The 18907-nt window shown below is 58.3% G+C and overlaps 1 protein-coding gene across 1 annotated transcript in view; it reads right to left on the bottom strand.

Moving 5' to 3' along the window:
* BSN (bassoon presynaptic cytomatrix protein) overlaps positions 1–15257 on the bottom strand; it is a 41375-nt gene extending 26118 nt beyond the window's left edge. The window contains exons 1-2 of the mRNA XM_045297708.1: positions 15247–15257; positions 11675–12083 (exon numbers count right to left, since the gene is read on the bottom strand). Of these exons, the coding sequence (XP_045153643.1) occupies positions 11675–12083; positions 15247–15257 (420 nt within the window). The remainder of the gene's footprint in view (positions 1–11674; positions 12084–15246) is intronic.
* Between the last annotated feature and the right edge of the window lie 3650 nt (positions 15258–18907).

The following is an 18907-nucleotide window of genomic DNA, read 5'->3' as shown; positions in this document are numbered from 1 at the left end:
AATTGTGCCAACCTGGCCGGTAATCACATGTGGGGCTAATTGAAAGGCGGAGGGATAAATGGGTGGTGAGCCTCGCCTTTCTAGTTCTCGGGTCTCTTGCTTTGTGATGGTCGCACCAGGGTGCAGCTGCCTTAGCAGTTCCCTGCTTCAGCTTGCAAGATTGACTTCCTACAAGACATCCCCAAGGAGAAGCCACATGGACCTATCCCGATGCAGCCCTGGGTGCTGGAGCAGCCGTGTGGAGACCCCTGCTAGTGCTGAGATGCTTATTCATTCAGACTCAGCTTTCCTCCTGCAGTCGGCATCATTGCCTCTGTTTTGTGAGGTGGAGGCCTTTGTGGACTGGTGTTGGGTTAATGGGTTAATGTTGGACTTGTGGGCTTGGGCAGCATTGGGTTGGGATGATTTCGTGATGCACACTTCCTTTACATAAAACTTTCTTATACATGAGTTGCTGTGGATTTGTTTCTCCAAAGTAGCCAGACTAATACACCGCCCAGTCCTTCTTTCATTCTATTCCAAACAGGAGAGAAAGTCCAGGTCTGAGATGACTTCGGGGCATGATCGAGAGGTTACCCAAATAGGAAGTGGTACTGCCAGCAGGAGTGGCTCTGACGGCCCCGCCCAGCCCCTGACCCAGAGCCTGGAGTACAGTGCCCACTGATGGGTCTACAGCCTTGTGTGGGGGGCGTGTCCCTGCATGCTTGTACCTTCTAAAGGTCATTCAGCTTCCTATCATCCAAGGAAGGAGTCTAGATGTAGCCCCTTCAAATCATGAGCAGAATTATCCCCTACAGACCAAGGCTGGCTCTAGAAGCCCTTTACACCTGGTGGGGTGTAAAGCGATCCCCATATCTGGGAACTAACTGTTAACTTGCTCTGATGCTTTTTGAAGACCCAACACCTCTATGTCTCCATTTGGGATGAGAAAGGCACAGAGGCAAATACCTTCTGTCTCTGAGACCCAGTCCAAAGGCACATTCCTCCAGAGGCATGAGATGCTGGGCCTGGGGGCTCAAGACCATGCTCTCGGGAGACACCTAGGCCAATGGACCTACCACGGTTCACAAAGACAGTGTTCTCTGCATGTCACTTTAGCGAGCTAACAACTGGGGTCTCAAAAACTCACGAGAGGTCTTCTAAGGTGCCACCGCTAGCTCCCCCCATGCTGAGGCCAGCAGGGCACAGGAAGGGCATGGGAACAAGGAGTCCAATGACGGGCCGACCACACAGACAGCATCTTCCGCAGCCCGGAGACCCAGAGAACCAGATGGTGCCCAGCTAAGCCTGACAACTTTTCTGAAGGGATCTCGTGAGAAGACCAGGGTGACTGGAAAGAGCAGCGACAGGTAGGATCCCATGACTGTGGCCCAGTCACCCCTTAAGCTTGAGACTGGACTCATTTCCAGAATAACAGATGGGCCTCTAAGGTGTTGTAGGAGTGAGCTCGCTGGCAGGGAGCTTGAGTTCCGGTGTAATGGGGAGAGTAACACGAACGAGACCCATGCCGCTTGGAATCAGCAGCCATTGGAGATCAGAGGGGCAGCCTTGGGCTACGGACAGAATTCAGAGTTCAGGAGGGCAGGGAAAGGAGGAGGGACAGAACTGGAAACCCAGGAAGGAAGTAGGCCAAGCGCTGCTCCATTGAGGGGGTTGGAATCAGCGACAGGAGACACAGTGTGTGGATTGTGGACGGGAAAATTGATCCGCTCTATAAACCTTCACTGAATTCACAATAAATTAACCACCACCACCACCTCCCCCAAAAAAAACAAACGCTAGAAAGAAAAAAAAAGCTTTAAAAAAATCAGGTAAGGGAAGGGTTCCGCTCCACCCCAGGGGGAGTTCTCAAGGACAGGCCATTTCTGCTCATCCTGAGAGGGACCCCTGGGAAGGGACCAGCCCACCTTGTGAAGGGGAGCCAGCGTCTGGCTGGGGGGAAGCTACGGATTCAGTTCTTATCACAGACGCCAGGTCCTGCTGAAGGCTGCGTGTCCCAGGTGGGCCTTGCTGAGAAAAGGGAGCTGGTGGTGTCTTCCGAGGGCCTGAGTGGCCCTCCCTCGGGTTCTGGACAGGCCCAAACAGGGCGCCCTCCCTTCCCCTGCCCTTCCACGTCACAGGCTCTGTCACAGCCGCTGCACCTAAAATAGAACCTCTCCCCGAAACGACTGCAACACCCCCCTGTGACTCATCGCTATTTCTATCCATCCTTGCTCGGACCGCACCCCTCTATCTGCCTCCCTCTCCAGGCAGACAGGCCCTGCGTGCAGGGCCTCCTAAGTAGGACACTGGCTGAGGGGCACTCCGCACCGGCTCCCCAGCAACACCCTTACTTCCTCCTCTGCCCCACGCCCCACTTCCTGCGCTGAGAGATAGGGGCTGCCCACCAGACAGGGAGAGAAACAGCTGTACCCCCTGGCTGCCTGGACTCCTCCAGCCCTGGGACCAGGAGGAGCAGGAGCCTTTCTTAGCCACGCACACGGATCCCTTTGCACCAAGGCTTGGTTCTTCGGCCTGTGGTTCTTCGGCACCCTCCCTGCAAGCTGCCCACCAAGTCAAGGGATCAGCCTTCTCCCCCGTGTGACAGAAAGCCTCTCTCGGGGCCATGCTGACCAAAACCCTCAGGGGTCGGGTCTACCGCATGGCCAGGAGAGGTGAAGGCAGCCCACCACGGGCCCTCGGTCCTCAGGCGGCAGGGGCAGCCTTCCGCCAAGACACTAGCCTTTGTCAAGCTGACCCTTCTTGCCGGCAGGGGAGCCCATCCTCGTGCCGGCGCCTCCGGGGCTGCCCACAGACCCTAGCACAAGGTGGCTGGGCAGCAGTCATGGTGGAAAGGCCCGGGTGGTGCACAGGGTCAAGAGGAAGACTGGGTCAGGGGCCTGTAGGGACTTCCTACAGAGAGTCATCGTCCACTCTGCCAGGAGACAACGGCAGGGCCTGGTGGGCTCTACAGCTCTGCGGGACTTCCTCCCCCAGGAGGGTCTTCCCCAGCAGCTGGCTACCTGAACTGTCCCATGTGCAGAGGGGCTGCCAAGGTGTGCCACCACCCAGGATCCAGTCCACCGTGCAGGCGGAGCTGGACTCACCACCACCTCCCGGCTGCTGAGCACCCAGCAGCAACAGGCCCTCTTCCTCTGCGCCCACCCCAGTGCCCCCCGGAAGGAGGAGGGGTGCAGGCGTCAGTCGCGAAGCCGCCTTCCCGCAGAAAGCTGCAGCGCTTGCCTGTTCAGTGTGCACTGACGTCCTCCCTGACGCCACCCTGTGGACTTGCATGGCATCAGAGACCAGGATTTGGGAAGGGGAGGCTGAACTTATTCTCTCTGGGGCTGTAAGGCTTCCTACCCAGGAGCACCGGGGGAGGCTGGGAGTCGAGAACTGGGAACTGGCCAAGATGGAGGCGTCTGGAGGCCGACCGCAGCCAGGAGGGGCGTGGAGGGATGGTGGGAGGAAGGCGAGGGAAGGCACTGGCGGTGTTCCAGACTCCAGGAATTTTAAGGAGGGGCTGGGGCACTGCCACCTCCTTCAGTGCCGAGAGTACAGCTTCTCCTGCACAGGGCCACCAGGGACCAAGAGGGACATATGGCAGAAAGGGCGAAGGTGAGTTGGCTGGCCATGAACTGGGAGATGGCGAGGCAGCTGCACCCCAAGACCAGCTAGAGGATGGTGTCTCACCCTCTCCCAGAGCTCCAGGTCAGTGAAGCCTTCCAGCACTGCCGGGGACCTACAGTCTTTGTGGGGCGGCCTCACAAGACACCCCTAACGATTGACCTCCCCCCAAAGTGCAGCATCCGCCCCAGAATCAATCCTGCACCCATCCTCCCCTGGCTTTCCAGGTCCCCCTGTGGCAACCCCTGATCCTGGTGGAGCCTCCCTTGCCACCCACCCAGAACTCCTGCTTTCAGGTCATCTCTTGGCTCCTCTGCTGCCCCCGGTCCTGCTGCTGGCCTGCCATTCCAGCCCCCTCTGCTCCGTGCCTGGGCTCTCTGACTTCTCTATCTTCCACCCCTAGACTCCGCCGGACACTTTGCCCCAAACAGCTGGCCCAGTCACCGGCGTGTGGTGTGGGCTTCACCATGTATTAACCTATGCTTGGCGACCCCTCCTGGGCCTCTACCGCTAGCTGCTTAACTCAGTCCCCTCTGTCCAGGAAGCACCTATCCACTCTGGCGAGGTCCCTTTGCCCAGCCTCCTCCTTCAGCGGACGGCCCTGAGTTCAGTTTCTGAAAGAGGAACCACATAGTAGGGGGCCCTCCAAACTCGGCATCCAGACCCTGCCTCTTGGGGTCTTGCTCCTTCAGCCACGGCCCAGCTCTTCAGCCGCCCTGGTGACCCGACCTTGTCCTGCACACCTCCCCAGCTCCTGTCTGCATTCTCCCTCCCCTGCTCAGACACGCCCTCCTTCTCAGAAGAGCTGTTCACAGGGGCAGACCTCAAAAGCATGAAGCTAAAGACAGTGCGTTCTGTCTGTTGATAGAAAGTTCTAGAACAGAAAGGACGCTGTTGGTAGAAAGTTCTAGAACAGAGCAATGGCTGTTTCTGGGCCGGGTTAGGGACTCAGAACTCTCTGAGGCCACGGGGGCCTATCCTCTATCTTGATAGAAGGGTTTGTGTGACCCAAGTGCATGCTTTTTGTCAAAGCCCATGGGGCGGTGCATTTCAGCTCTATCCATTCCATGACTGATAAATGTTAACTTAAAACATTTAAATACTGGACACTAGTTAGTGATATATTGGTCTAAGAGGTCAGTAGGAGGGATGCTGCTGTCTCCGGGCTATTTGGAAATTCAGCAGAAAGTTCAGCTTGAGGGGCAGATGGACAGATAGAGGAGTTGATGGATAGACAGAAGGATGGATGTGTCATAAGGTCAGGAGAGATATGTGCTCGTTGTGAATCTAGGGAGTGGACTTAAGGGTGTTTACAGTACAACGTTCAGCTTTTCCGTAGGTTTAAAGGGTCTCCTAAGAAAGTTCTGGAGGAACACCCTCAGCCCAGGACTCTCTCCTTCCCTCCCCTCTTGACTGGGCCTCCACTTCCTCCTCTTCCTAGGGAGCCCTTCCCAGCCAACTCCGCCCAGTTCTTTGCCACAGTTGGGGAAGCCCAGGCACCAGCCCCGTCTCCTCCCTGCTCCGCTCTCCTTCCTGGGCACTGGTATGAACTGAATTGTGCCCCCTTCACAAAAGAGATGCCGAAACTCTAAGCCCTAGACCTGTGGATGCGATCCCAGCAGGGAACAGGGCCCCGTTATGTTAATGAGGCCATATCCACCCGTCCAGGGTGCGGCCTAACCCTGACCACTTGTGAGTTAGGAAAGATGGCAGAGACGCGGAGGCGCACAAGCACAGTGCTGCACACGAAGAGCACAAAGAGCACGAAGAGGCAAAGGAGTCTACGCGCCCAGGAACGCCAGGGCGGGCAGGTCCCCTGTTGGAGTTGCACACATGGCTTTGTAAACTGTGCGAAGGTCAAGTTCTTTCCTGTTACAGCAATGCTAAGAACTGAAAATCCTGTCTGGATATGCTTGTGAATCAATCCCCCGTGTGGGTCTCCTACAACTGCCTGCTGTGCGCCAGGTCTCCGATTCGTCAGTCTAAGGCACCTTCAATTTGACATGGCCCCCTCCTTCCCATCCCTTCAATTTGACATAGCCCCTCCTTCCCATCCCCCCAAAATAGTCTCTGTCTCCACTCCTTACCCCCATGCCCAATCCTTTTTCCAAACCTGTCTGTTTCAGCTTCCAGAAGAAACCGGGAATCTGCTCCGGCTTGCCCTGCCTTCGCTGGCGCCCCGGCCCTGGTAGCCCTGGCTCCAGGTCTCACCCCTGCCCGCCAACGCATTGGCTGTTTTCCACGTAGCAGCCAGTTTTGCTTTTATTTAATTTTTTAATTGGGTCAGCCACTTCAAACATTTTTGTGCACAGTTCAGGGACATGATGTTCGCTGTGCTATACAGCCATCCACTAGGGGGCTTGTAAGTGTGCCTCTAGCCACTTTTCCCAACCCTTAAGCTCTAGAGGCACCAGACAGCCCAGCCAGGTCTCCAGGGCCCCTGGTCCTGACTTAGCCAGCAGTCTGACCCTGGCTGGCTCTGGGCCCTCATGGGAACTCACAGGAGCTCACAGCTCTGCCTCAGGCCTACCTGGCCTCCACCTGCCAGTTGCTCGGCTCTCATCGAACACCCTGCTGTCTCCCTTCCCCTCCTCCTGAGAGTGCTCACAGAAAGAATCCCACCCAGTCCCCCAACCTTCCTCCTCAGCCCTGGTCCCAGTGGGGCTGGGCATTTGGAGGTCTGGTCATTAGTAGCAGGGCTGCCTCCCCCACTGGCCTGAAGGCTCCACAGGGACCGAGCGCCACATCAGCTTCCGTTCTGCCAGCTTCTCCGGGGTCTGGGGCGGCCCCTGGCTATCCTAAGGACTCAGAAAAACACTTGTAGTGGGAGGGAGGGATGGGGCCACCAAGTGGATACAAGCAAATCTGCCCAGGCCACAGGGAACGCGAAATGAGCGGTTGTAAGGTGATGTGTAGCCCATTTGGAGCCCATGTGGAGGAGCAGAAGCAAGCCCCCGCCCCCCACCCCCCGGGTGTAGCCTTTGCAGGAGCCCAGAGCCGCAGGGAGCTTCCAGTTAGCAGCCACGCACTGAGGCGCTGCACCACCGGGGCTGGTTAAACGGATGACAGCAGTAGCCAAGCCACTGGCTCTCTTACCAGCCCCACCCCACCCCCTCGCTCCACCCCTTCTCTCTGCCTCTTCCTGGGGCGGCGGGCTTTCTCAGCACTTCCTTTCCCTGCCTTCTTCCCCGGCTCCCCTCCCCCTCGCTCTTGCTCTGTCCTCCGGCTCCATTGCCCTCACACAGAGAACAAGTTGGACGGACCAGCACTTGCATTCTCTGTTCTGAGTTGACTTTGTGTCCCTTGGGTGGGCGTTGGTAAAAGTGGGGCTCAGGTTGCCCACATATAACTTGGTCGACGCTTTGCTCTTGTTTTTTGTAAAACCACAGCTTTCTATTTAGAAGAGGTGAGGTTTGGAGAGCAGCTAGCTCCTAAGACACAGTCTGACTGAACTCGTCCACTGCCAGTCCCTCAAGGGGCCACCTCTTACCCTGTCTCCATCCCTCACTCTTCCCTATCCCTCTGGACTTGTCCTGGGGTAAAGGCTGCCCTTTCATCTGACGTGGTCGATTGTTCTCCGGGGAGGTGGGCTTAGCTGCAGACGTACAGGGTCAGGGCCATAGTCTGGTGGCCAGTCTCTGCACAATCAGTAAGCCAGGTCTGTGTTGTGGTGTGGAGTTCTGGCTCCCACTTGCTCCACTCCATTGTGACTCCTTCCGGAGCCATTGGCAGTGGGAGCCAGGCACCATTGAGTTCTTGTGTCCGGGGCTGTGACTAATGTCTATGTGAGATCCATGAGCCCACCGGACTACTTGTTCCCATCTGCCTTCTTCTTCCTGTGGAGGAGGGGTGACCAATCATTGCACCTTGGATGGCTGCTCATGAGGGCTGAAGACCTTGTGTCTTCTCACGGAAGCTACTCACCGAAGCAGGGCGCAGGGCACTGTCTGTGAGAACTGTGTTAGGCCCACCGACTGTGGTGACCCTGCCCACATTAGTTTTTTAGCTCACTTGGTGGCCCCCTCTCATAGTTCAATTTTACAGCCCGGGGCCTGATGGTTTGTGCTGGGAAGCAGACCCACTCGGGCAAGGCTGCCACTTCTCCTGCCGCCCCTGTGGCTCTGGTGTCCCCTCGACTGTGGTCCCAACAAAGAGGCTGAAGGTCCTGCTGCCACAGAGCATGGACCGGAACCAGTACGGGCTGACCCCGGGCCAAGTGAAGCTTGGGGGACATTTTCCTATTTGCTGTGGCTGCGCAGCTGGACAGAGGGTGGGAGGGAGAGGGGCATCCAGAAGAGCCTGCCACCTGGATCCGCTTCCATTCCGTCTGGGGGTAGGGATGAAGGGCAGGGCACATGTGCAGACACCTCCTCCCCACCCTGGCCAGGAGAACACACTCTTTCCTCAGCCGGCCACTGGGCCCAAGTCCTTCCAACACCCTCTCCTTCCTCCTCTGTGGCCTGGGCAGCAGTGAGGGTAAGAAGGGGGCGGTGAGGGTAAGAAGGGGGCGTGCGGCTGGCTGCATGCTTCATCTGCAGCACCACCCCTAGGCCATCTGGCCCCCTGCCCTAGCAGGAAGGGAGTGGGATGCAGGCAACAGAGGAAATGCTCAGAGCAGCTGTGTCTTTGCCTCTGGCTCTTCTCCGCCCACCCAGCCTGGGAGGTGCCTGGGCCCAAGGCTTCCACATCCACTCGCGGGGCAGGGGAAACACACGGGTTAAGGAACTTAGAACAGGTGAGCCAAGACTATGCTCTGTCTGTACTTCTGGGGCGGGGGGTGGGGGTGTGTGAGGCTGGAAAGTGATTTTGATTAGAGCCAGGGAGGTGGGAGGTAGATGGCTGCCTGAACCTGAACTTGGCAGGCTTGACGGGAGGTGGGGGGACAGGGGTGCTACAGGATGCAGCCTCACTCCAGGTAGTGCTCTGGGAGGACTCTGGGGTCTGACCTGGAAGCCAGGCATGTCGTCTGCTTGCCCTCTGCACAGCACTCCTCCGGTGAGGAAGGGGAGGCCCATTGCCAGTCTCGGGCTTCTTTACAGAGAGGTGAGATTCAAGAAGCCTCAGCTACTTGTCCACAGAGCCTCGTCTGGAGAGGGGAGAGGAGCCCCCTGTTCCTGCCTTCATCCCGTCCCAGGACACTAAACAAGCTGACATGCCAAAGCCCAGGGCCACACTCCTCTGGCCTCTTTCACTCAGAGCGTCCTCAACCAGAGGGTCCCTTTTGGGTGGTGGGAAAGTTTGGATCCCCAAAGTGAACCCCTGGTCTTCTACTGGGGTTTCCCACAGGTGAAATTATCCACTTGCTCTGCGCTACCAGGACCGGGCAATTCCGGGCAGAAACAGCCTCTACTGAGAAGAGTGGCTGGGCAGACCTGTTCGTGCCGTGCCAGCCCCAGCCCGCACAAAGGTGGGCAGCAGACAGGGCAGTGAGGCTGAGGGATCCTGGTGGGAGAACTGGAGGCCTAGTCACTGGTTTGGGGTTCGCCCCAATGAGCCAGGAGAGAGCTGGGACTTTCCAAAAGTCACTCCTCGCTGTACAACTGTGAACAGAGAGAATGCCCCTTCCCCAAGCCCAGGCAGCTTCTGGGACCCAGGCTGTCTTCATTCGCCATCTCAGAGAGGCCCTGGAGCTTCCCTAGCACCGTGTACTTGTACCTCGGTCCAACAGGAGGCAGGGAAGCAGTGCATCTGGTGATAGGTCATGGCAGGCCTTGGGGACGTTTGCCATTGGCTGTAGGAGCAGTCACAGGCACCTGTCTGCTATGATGCTCCGCACAGGACTGCCAGCATCCCGCCCCTTTCCATTTCGGTGGGCATAGAAGTGAGAAACTAAAAAAGAGAGCGAGTGCAAGATCGGGGTCTCCTGGGAGGGGCCTTCTTCCTGAGGCCCCGCCTCCCGGACACGACCACCTTCAGGCCCGCCTCTTGTCCATGCTCAGGGCCCCAGGACGGCAGAGGAGCCTTAGAAACCGCCTTTGTGGCTGACATGACGTCCAGTAGGAGTACGTCCAGTGAGAGGTGGTCAGGGCGGAGGTGGCCTGATGAGGTCTTGGAGCTATCCGCCAGTGGGCGGGCAGAACTCTACAGAAGCGAAAGCGTTGTTTTCCCATCTCCTGATCAGGGAGGGGCATTTCCACAGAGAGCACCTTCCCCAGCATGAGGGGAAGGTTTCCCCGGCCCCTCGGGAAACCTGCCAGGCACTGTTTTCCTCGAACGGACGGACAGACGGACGGCAGCTCTGCCTGGAGGCAGCTTCTGGGACCCAGTAGGGCACAGACCCTGCCGGGCGAGAAGCTGGCAGATGGGCTGGGTCGGTCTTGCCCACACTGGGCGTCTCAGCACACTGGCCCGCAGCGGAGTGAGAAAGCGGGCCCTGAGGGGCTGCAGCCCTGCCGTGGCGCTCTGGATGATGAAGCCCCCCTAGTCTCCCAGCAAGAGCCACCCATTTCTCCAGCCCCGCGGTTCCCTCCAGGCCTTGGCTGAGAGGCCTAGCCTCAGCTAACATGGTGCCTCTGCAGTCAGTGTGAGGGCCCCCGTTCCTCCTGGCCATGAGCCCCAGCTTCCTCCTGGCACAACGAAGCAGATGGACCGAGCGTCGCCGAGGTCCTCCCACTGTTGTTCTTCCAGGCACAGCCAACCTGGCCCCCTTCCCACCTCGCTGAAGGGCTTGGGCCTGGGTGAGCCTGAAGGCAGAACCCGTGGTGTGACAAGGCCTGAGATGCCCACCGGGGCTCTGATTCCACCCAGTGCGGCTCCCCTCTGCCCCACGGGCACCTCGCCCAGAGCTGTCCAGGCCCTGCCGCTCCAAGGACTAGCTCAGAGAAGCCTGGGCCGAGAGGGCTGAGCCCAGCCCGCAGCAGCCTGGGCTGCCAGCCAAGCCCAAGCCCCCCTCCTCCAGCGAGGCCCCGAGCTTGTGGCCGCTCGCTGGCAGAAACACGCGGGTGAGCTTCGCCGGCCTTCACCACACTGTTCTTCTCCATATGGAACAACAAACACTTACCTAACACATCGGCGTCAGTGTGTGTGTGGGGGCCGCGTCTAACCACAGATGTAATAATCACGAGCCTGCACGCCTCCTCAGAGCCCCCCCTCCCCCGTTCCAGGAGCGACTCCAAGTGCACTGAGTCATCCCCCCACGCCAGCAGCTCCTTCCGCAGAACCTGACACTCACCTCCTGCAAGTCACACGGCTCACACCCACAGCACACCTCATGTCACAAATAGAGTAACTATTCTCACTCGCCCCCCAGTCCTATGTGTGGTCCGAGGAGCCTCGCTGGCACCTACACTCGGCTCCTCTCCATCCTACCGGAGGGCAGCATCCCCCAGGGAGACCCAGGGACTCCTATGGGGAAAAGCCAGCAAATCTCCTCAGTTCACCTCCAAGGCAGCTGACATGTACAGAACCACCCGGCCCGAAGAGTCGGGACGGGGCTCTGGTCCCGGGCGAGAGCCCCGTCTCAGAAACGGCTCTGCAGCAGTCTCGCGGTGAGGGCAGGGCAGAGCACTCCATCCTGGGTGGATGCCTGGCCCATGCCTAGGTCTCTATTCCACCCCAAGGTCATCTCTCTGGGGAGGGGTGGCTGCCCTGACACCTCTGGCCTTTAGCAAACTGGAAATGAAGGGCCGAGGAGAAGCTTCCCTGAGCCCCGCCGGAAGGAAGCTTTCTGCCACCCCTAAAACCTTGCTCCCATCACCAGCATCCCCGTCTGGGGCCCAGGCGGCGACAGAGGCAGCCCTGGGGCCAAGGAACCCCGCTTCTATTTGGGCCCTTCAGCCGCTCTTGGCTCTGCAAATGAATACCTGAGGGGGCCAGGTTGTCCGTGAGACTGTCATTAGCCCTTTCCAAGTCCACCTTTCCAGGCTGGACCTGGGCCAAGTCAAAAAGCAGCTTCTACACCCAAGGGGGTATGAAAATTCCCTAACAGGGGAGGCGAGCCCCCCCCCCCCATCTTGGAGCCCGGACAAGCCCCCAGGTGGCCAAGGACAAGGATGAGGAAAGGAGAGTAGGTGGAAAAGGCTGGAGGGCAGGAGAGAGCTGGTGGCAGGGGGCGGCACGGGCTCGTTACCTGGGTGAGGTGAGGATTGGGGTTGAACCCACACTGGTTGCAGACCTTGTGGTGACACTGGGTGCAGGTGTTGAAGTTTGGCTGGCTGGGCGTTGACTTGAGGTCCGAGGTCTTGCATATGGGGCACAGAGTGCTGCTGGGCAGGGGGGCAATCTGGGGGACGGAATAGGGTGATGTGGGGGTGCTGCCTCTGTCCGGTGACACCGAAGGGGACCGCCCTGCTCTCTGCGTCCTGCTGTCCACCTGCAGCATCCTGCGGGGGCCATCTGCCTCCTGGCCTGCTGGGCCCTGGGCCCTCGTTTCCCGGGGGCTCTCCCGGCCCGGAGCAGTCGAGGAAGCCTGCTTCGGGGTTGGGGAAGCTGCTCGCTGGCTACCCAGGGGGTCTTTGGGGTCCAGTCTCCTGGAAACGCTGAAACGACATTGAAGATGGTGGTGTGTTAGAGACACGTCTTAGAGAAGCAGCCGCAGGGAGGCCTCTGGTGAGTCAGGTGGCCCTGCCAAGTGCCATCACCACCCTCCCCTCCTGCCTGATGGTACCGCCATAGCCATCGTGTGCCGAGGGCTGACTGACCCCCAAGCCCAGCCCAGACAAGTGTCTCCCACTTGAGCCCTGGGCCAGGTGGCGGGAGTCTGAGTGCCCTGGTAAAAACGCAGGTGCTGGTTTGGCAGATCTGGGCTGGGGGCCAAGAGTCTGCATTTTTAAAGAGCTTTCAGGTGAAGTACACACCGAGAACCAAGGCTTTACACCTACCCATTAGAAACATCTAGGGTGATTCAAAGAATTCTGGCGCCTGGTTTGTATCCAAGAGGGTCTGTGAGGGTGGGACCGTGGCATCAGTACTGTGCCCTCTCCAGGGGAGCTCAGCTTGCAGCCCGCCCCTGTATGTCGCTTTCATAGGCTGACCCCCGAGAGCTGAGGACAGGGCACATCTTAATGGCCAGCAGGAGCCATCCCCGTCGCAGGCTCGATGCCAGGCAAAGCCCATCAAGACGTGAGGAAGGGTGATGCTTTTGCGGGTGCAAGGCTGTGGTCAGTGTGGGGCTGCAGCCTCCCTCCAACTGCAGCCTGCCCAGGCCAGCAGCGTTTGGTGGTCTGCTGGGGCAGCAGGGGACAGGCAGGCAGACATTGGTTCCCTCGTGGGCCTTCCCCTTGGATCCAGCTTGCGGCACTTCTGCACATTCCCTTCATTTCCAGTTTGAAAAGGGCCGAGCAGGCGCTGCTTGCAATGGTTTCCCACAAAGCCACCCCCGGCTCCATCTGTATCCGTTTGGACACTTGCTGGCACTCCGCAGACAGGGCAGCCTGGCTGAGAGCCACCCTGGAGGCCCAGGGCAGCTGCCTGGGGCAGGCCTACCCTGGCCCACTCTGCCCCAGTCTTCTCAGGGTCTTACCAAACCAAAAAGACCCCTACCTACTGCCAGCAAGTGATTCTGCCTCACAGCAGCCCCTTACAGGGCTCTGAGACTGTGGATCTTCACAGTAATCGGGGCCACTCTTTTTTTGCAAAGTGGCTGGTGAGACCTGAACTGCTGACCTTGTGGAGAGCAGCCCAAGGCCTAACCCACAGTGTCACCAGGCCTCCTGCAGGGTCTCCCAGGAGGGGCTTTTTAAGATCCTGGAGCTAACTGGTGAGGTGACTTGGGACAAGCCATCTCAGCAGGGAGATGACAATCCGGGCCTGTGTCTGAGGGTGTGTCCTGCCCTGGTCACGCCAGACCAGGAGACACCAGGAGGGAGCCCTGCTCCTGGACACTCAGTGCCATCCTTTCTCCTCTCTGAGCCGCTGCTGGCAGGGGCACCCCCGTGCTCTGATAGCACTTCTAGAGGAAAGAAACAATCCATTAAATTGCCACCCGGCCTTTCTGTCACCAACCAACACACACCCATCTATGCAGCCACTTTGCGCTGCCGGAAGCCAATCAGAGTCTGAGACTACCCCGGGGGGCCATCTGTGGCCTTTATCCCATGACCACAGAGCCCTCCCCAGGCTATACCAGGTCTGTGGTTTCTGCTCAGACACTGAGCCATTTTCACGGAAGCTGCATTGCCTGGTACACAACAGGCAATCTTCTGTGTACCCCGTGGCTGTTTAGCTAAATGTCCCACCAGGACGCTGTTCTCTGGGAAATGTTTAATGTGACGAGGAGGGAGCCTCAATTTGTCGAGTCTCAACACGATGAGGACAGGGGAGGAGCACACACTACCTTCTGCACCCGGCAGAGCCTGCACTGCGCAAGCGGCGCTCCCTGCCCCAGACCTGTGTGCACCTGGCGCACAGTGGTCTCTGCCCAGGGCCCTCAGCCTCTCCTGCTCCTGGACGGTTGCTCAGACCTCTCCCTTGGTCCTTATGCATCCGGGGGTTGATTTGTGTCCCCCTGGAAAGATATGGCCATGTCTTCACCCCTGGCACCTGCAAGTGTGGACCTTCTTTAAAATAGTCTTTGTGGATGTAATTGCGTAAGCTGGCATGAGGCCATGCTGGGCTCAGGTGGACCCTCAGACTGGCGTCCTGATATAGAGAAAAGCCGGGCCCAAAGGGAAGGTGGCCATCTGACACCCCCATCAGCCCAAGACCTCCTGAGACCAGAAGCTGGAGCTGGTGAGCAGGGGGTCACTCCTTCGCCGGGGCTTCGGAGAGGGCATGCCCCTGCTGACACCCTTGACTTCAGGCCTGTAGCTTCCAGGACAGTGAGAGGATACGCGTCTGTCCGTCCGTCCGTCTGTCTATCTGTTGTTGGGAACCACTGGTGTGTGGGATTTCGAGATGGGAGCCGTAGGAGAGCCTCCAGCTTCTCCCCCTCCCTCCTCTTCCCAGTCGCTGGTCTCTGGCTGGCCTTCTCACTGGGAAAGCAGGAGCCGGCAGAGGGAACCTGCACGCCCACAGCCTCCCGGCGTGGGTCTCCAGACGTGTCCACCTCCTGCACCCAGAGCCCGCTTCTCACCTTCACAAATTCTCCCCTCTTCCTTCTCTAGGGGAGCATTTCAATTACCATATACACATGCTTTCCCCAGCCTAAAAAAAAGAAAAGAGAAGAAAGACGTTTGACCCTCTGCAGCTACCGTCCACTCTCCTTTACAGCAAGAGGCCTTGAGAGGGTTCTCACCACTCACGGCCTCCCCTCCCCTCCCCCTCTCGGCCCCCTACAGCGCACTGGAGATGCCAGCCTTTCACTGGGGGTCAAGGCCCTTCCCAGCTCCTCAGTTCCCTTGGCTTTACTTGGCCATCTGTAGCACTCCGTAGCACCGACTCTCCCTCCTGACCCCGTTGTGCGAAACACCTTTTCTGTCTCTTACTGAAGATGCAGCTTTTACGTGGGTACAGTACGTCACGCACACAACACAGAACACGTGCTCGTCGACTGCTGACGTCACGAGGAAGGCTTCCAGTCCATGGGTTATTAGTTACTTCTTGGAGAGAAAAAAAGTCTGTGTGGGTTTTTAACTGCATGGAGGGTCGACACTCCTAAGCCCCGTCCGGTTTGAGGGTCTGCTGTCTGTAAGCCTCCCAGCAAACGGTGGGGTTAGAAACCTTGGGCAGAGACGGCTGCACACAGGCAGGAAGGGAACGCACCCGGGCGTCATGTCTTGCTATTGGTAGAGCACAGGGGTTTCAGTACCTGAGCCGCCAGAACATGCCCTCCACCACGGACGCCCACCAGTGCCTCTTACGGGGGAGCACAGGGTGGTAGTGGAGGGACTCCAGAGGCTCTGTGACATGGGCTCCTTCCTCTGAAAGCTCGTTGACATGGCACTCCCTAGCAAGGTGTTTCTGGCCCCTTGGCTCCTCACAGTGTCCCCAGGCCCCAGCCCCAGGCCCACGTGGCCCCAAGCGGCTACACCATCAGCCTGTGGGAGCGGAGTGACAGAAAGACGCATCCACACTACAATGAATTCCCAAAGCGAGGGGAGACCAGGGCAGGGACATCGTTCCATTGTCAGCCCTCTGCCTGGAGCTTGTCCAGCAACCGGAGCAGCCCACGGAGAACCTAACTCCAGCTTCATTCATGCCTGCAAGTCTCGGGGCACTCCGTCACTCACTGACCGTGGGATTGTGACCGGTATTGCTGGTGTAAAGGAATGATCTCTTCTAATGAGAGCTGAGTCCACAGGTGTTCATTTGCATCGTATACATATTTTATAAGTATTCTTATCATCTTCATAAGTACCTATTTAATATTGCATTAAAATAAATTGCTTAAAAAGTGAATCAGACAGGGGACCCAGTCCCCTGGGCGCCTCCAGTCTAGAAAGGAGGCAGATGTGCTCACACCGCCCTACGAGACCAACTGCCACGTGGCCCAGGGCAGCGGCAGAGGGCTCCTTCGGGGAGGTCTGAGCAGGTCTCTCAAAAGAGGAGGCAGCTAAACTGGGTCTTAAAGGGTGAACTATCCTCTCTGAGCAACACCTGAGCAGGGGATTGAAGCACACGTGCAAAGGCCCAGAGGCGTGCCCGCGGGGGTGGGCCAGACAGGGCAGGCACTTCAGGGGTAAGCCGTTGTCATTCATGGGACCTGCATCGGCCAGCTGAATTGTGTGAAGGAAATGGAGCCTCGGAGAGCTAAAATGGGGAGGGCCTGGACAAGGCGGCTGAGGCAGCGGTTCTCAACCTGTGGGTCGCAACCCCTTAAGGGGGGGTTGAAAAACTCTTTTGCAGGGGTCGCCCAATTCATCACAGTAGCAAAATGGCAGTGATGCAGGAGCAATGAGAATATGCTACGGTTGGGGTGAGGAACTATGAAAGGGTCGTGGCGTGAGGGAGCTTGAGAACTACGGCTCTGAGGTTTCTGTATCAAGGGGAAGAGAGAGGCTGGAGGCAGAGAAAGCCGTGAGAATGAGACGACTGTGCAGGAGGTAACCCCGGGGTGAGAGGGAGGAGACGTCCAGGACGGACGCTCTGAAGTCCAGGCAGGAGGGGTGCTGTTAATGGAGCCGGGGAGCCAGGGAATGGGAGGGTCAGGAGGCTAAGTAGTGGATCACAAGTTTCTGTTTGGATGTGCTGGGAGTTGGGGCTGTCTAAGGAGCCCTGGTGGCGTAGTGGTTACTCGCTGGACTGCAAACCGCAAGATCAGCAGTTTGAAACCGCCGGTTGCTCCGAGGGAGAGCGATGAAACTGTCTACTCCCGTCAAGAGTCAGTCTCGGAAACCCACAAGGCAGGTCTACCCTGGAGTGAGCTAGGCTTTTTGGAAACGACATCGGGAACGGTGGCTCAGACCCCGAGTTAGTTCAATGTGAGGCATCCAGGGAATTGTTTCAAAATCCCGCCCCCCGCCCCCCCAAAGCTCTGTGGGGAGCCCAACATTTGTGGCAGCAGAGGCGCTTCAAGAAGCGGCAGTCATTAAAGAGGGGCTGAGAAAAAGGCTGCCCGGGGCTGGGGGGGTTCTTGTGAGGAGAACCTTTCAACAAAGTCAAGTGCCGCCATGAGCCAGTGAGCCCTGAAGGTTAGGGGCCCTCCCCAGCACCCGCCTGTGGCTGGCCACGTTAGACAGCTGAGTGCCATGGCTAGTTGGTGGAGAAGACCCAGGGCCAGGACCATGTGCCACACCCCTGGACACAGCCCCCACGGAAACAAGGTGGCTGGAACAGCCCAGGGCCTCCTCCCTGGGAGCAACAAAGCGAGCCCTCCAGAAGGCCCCCCCCACCAAAATGCAAGTGCTGCAAAGGAAGTGGGGAGGCGTTGCCCACAGGCGGACCTCAGCCCGACGGACCGACAGACGGGAAGACGTGGTCTCCTGCGCTTGGATCTGCAGCAGCAGGGTCCTGTGAGGCCCATCTTCCACCCAGCAGCCTTGGGGAGCTCTGTGCCTCGGGGAGGGCCGGGGTCAGACCTGAAGAGCAGAGAGGGGCACTTCCACGAAGCAGAAAGGACACGGCGGCGCGGTAGAGGGAGTCGTGTGAAGCTCAGACACAGCCTCCAGGAGGCATGGAGCCATCTGAGCAGGGAGATGGCAAGAATGCCTTCTCTGGGGTAAATCGTGGTGCAAGGATGGCCTACGATGGCCGAACACCTAGGAGTCCAATGCCCCCGGGCCTGCCTCCCTTGCAGCATTTAGGATCCTTCACTCAGAGCCGTGTGCCTTTAAACAGGAAGGAGCCCCTGGCCACAGGAGGACTCCTGGGGAAGGGGTGCAGAGCCAGCTCAGCCAGCCTCTTCTCCCTCAGGAGCCCACAGTGTCTTTGTCTCACACCATGACCGTGACAGAGGGAGCTTATCCAGGATGCACTGGTCAGGCGGAGGAAGCCCCTGGAAAGACATGGGCCAACATGCTCTGGAGCGCAACCGGTACTGCGGACTCCAGGTCCACCCTCAAGGAGCTGTGGACCCGGTAGCTGTGGACCCGGTAGCTGCGGACCCGGTATTTGCCTGGGCTGTGACGGAAGAAGCGTGGAGCAACTCCGATGGCTGTACCTGGGGAGAGTCTGCTCAGGCTGAGGATGATGGGACGGAAAACAGGGAGGAGGAGATAGCTGCTCAGCGAGGAACCAAGCTGTGCTCCACCTGACAGCATTCTAGAGCATGCCCCCTACTGCCGCCAGCAGACCATGATAGAGAAGTTTTATACCAGTCAGGGGCTATCTTTGTTCACTGAAAGGGTGGTAGGCAAACTGCTCTTCTAACGCAGAACGGAAGAGTCCCACGGCTTCACACAAGGTTCTGATGAATGTGTGGCTGACCTTTCTGCCATGGGCAATTACAGCTGGGCAAACCCTGTGGGTGGTCCCTCTCCTGCGAGGCCCAGGAAGAACCACTCCAAGACCCAGTGGTCTCCGTGCATTAGGCAGAGGAGCAGGGGTTGCCAACGGTCCTGCGAGGGGTCTCAGTCCTGGTTGCTGGGGTTCCTCTACAGATATGGATGTCAGAATTATTCACCAAGTGTGGGCTTAGGGTGGAAAAAAATCCCAATTTTCACCAACATTTCAATTTTTACAAATGAAAACTTTCTCAATCATCCGAGTCTTTTCCGGGGACCCCAGTGCAAGGTGAGCCATAGACTGAGCTGCCATTCATAGGCCAGCAGGCCAAACCCGCCGGTCACACATGCCTCAGGAGAAAAGTAAGGGTGTCTACTATTCCCGTAAAGATTCCCCAAAGTCTCAGAAAACCAAGAACCCTTCTCTGTCCTACAGGGCTGCTGTGCTGGAATTGACTCGATGACAGTGAATTTGGTGTTTTGTTTGTTTGTTTATCTCCTGCCTTTTGACCTGGGCAGGGAAGGTGGCAACCCCTCCCCTC

The sequence above is a fragment of the Echinops telfairi genome, unplaced genomic scaffold, assembly GCF_000313985.2.
Source record: "Echinops telfairi isolate 266 unplaced genomic scaffold, ASM31398v2 ScPeMD7_7420;HRSCAF=8458, whole genome shotgun sequence".
NCBI lineage: Eukaryota > Metazoa > Chordata > Mammalia > Afrosoricida > Tenrecidae > Echinops > Echinops telfairi.
Note: the sequence above shows the minus strand (reverse complement) of the source record. Positions and strands in the feature narration are given on the sequence as shown.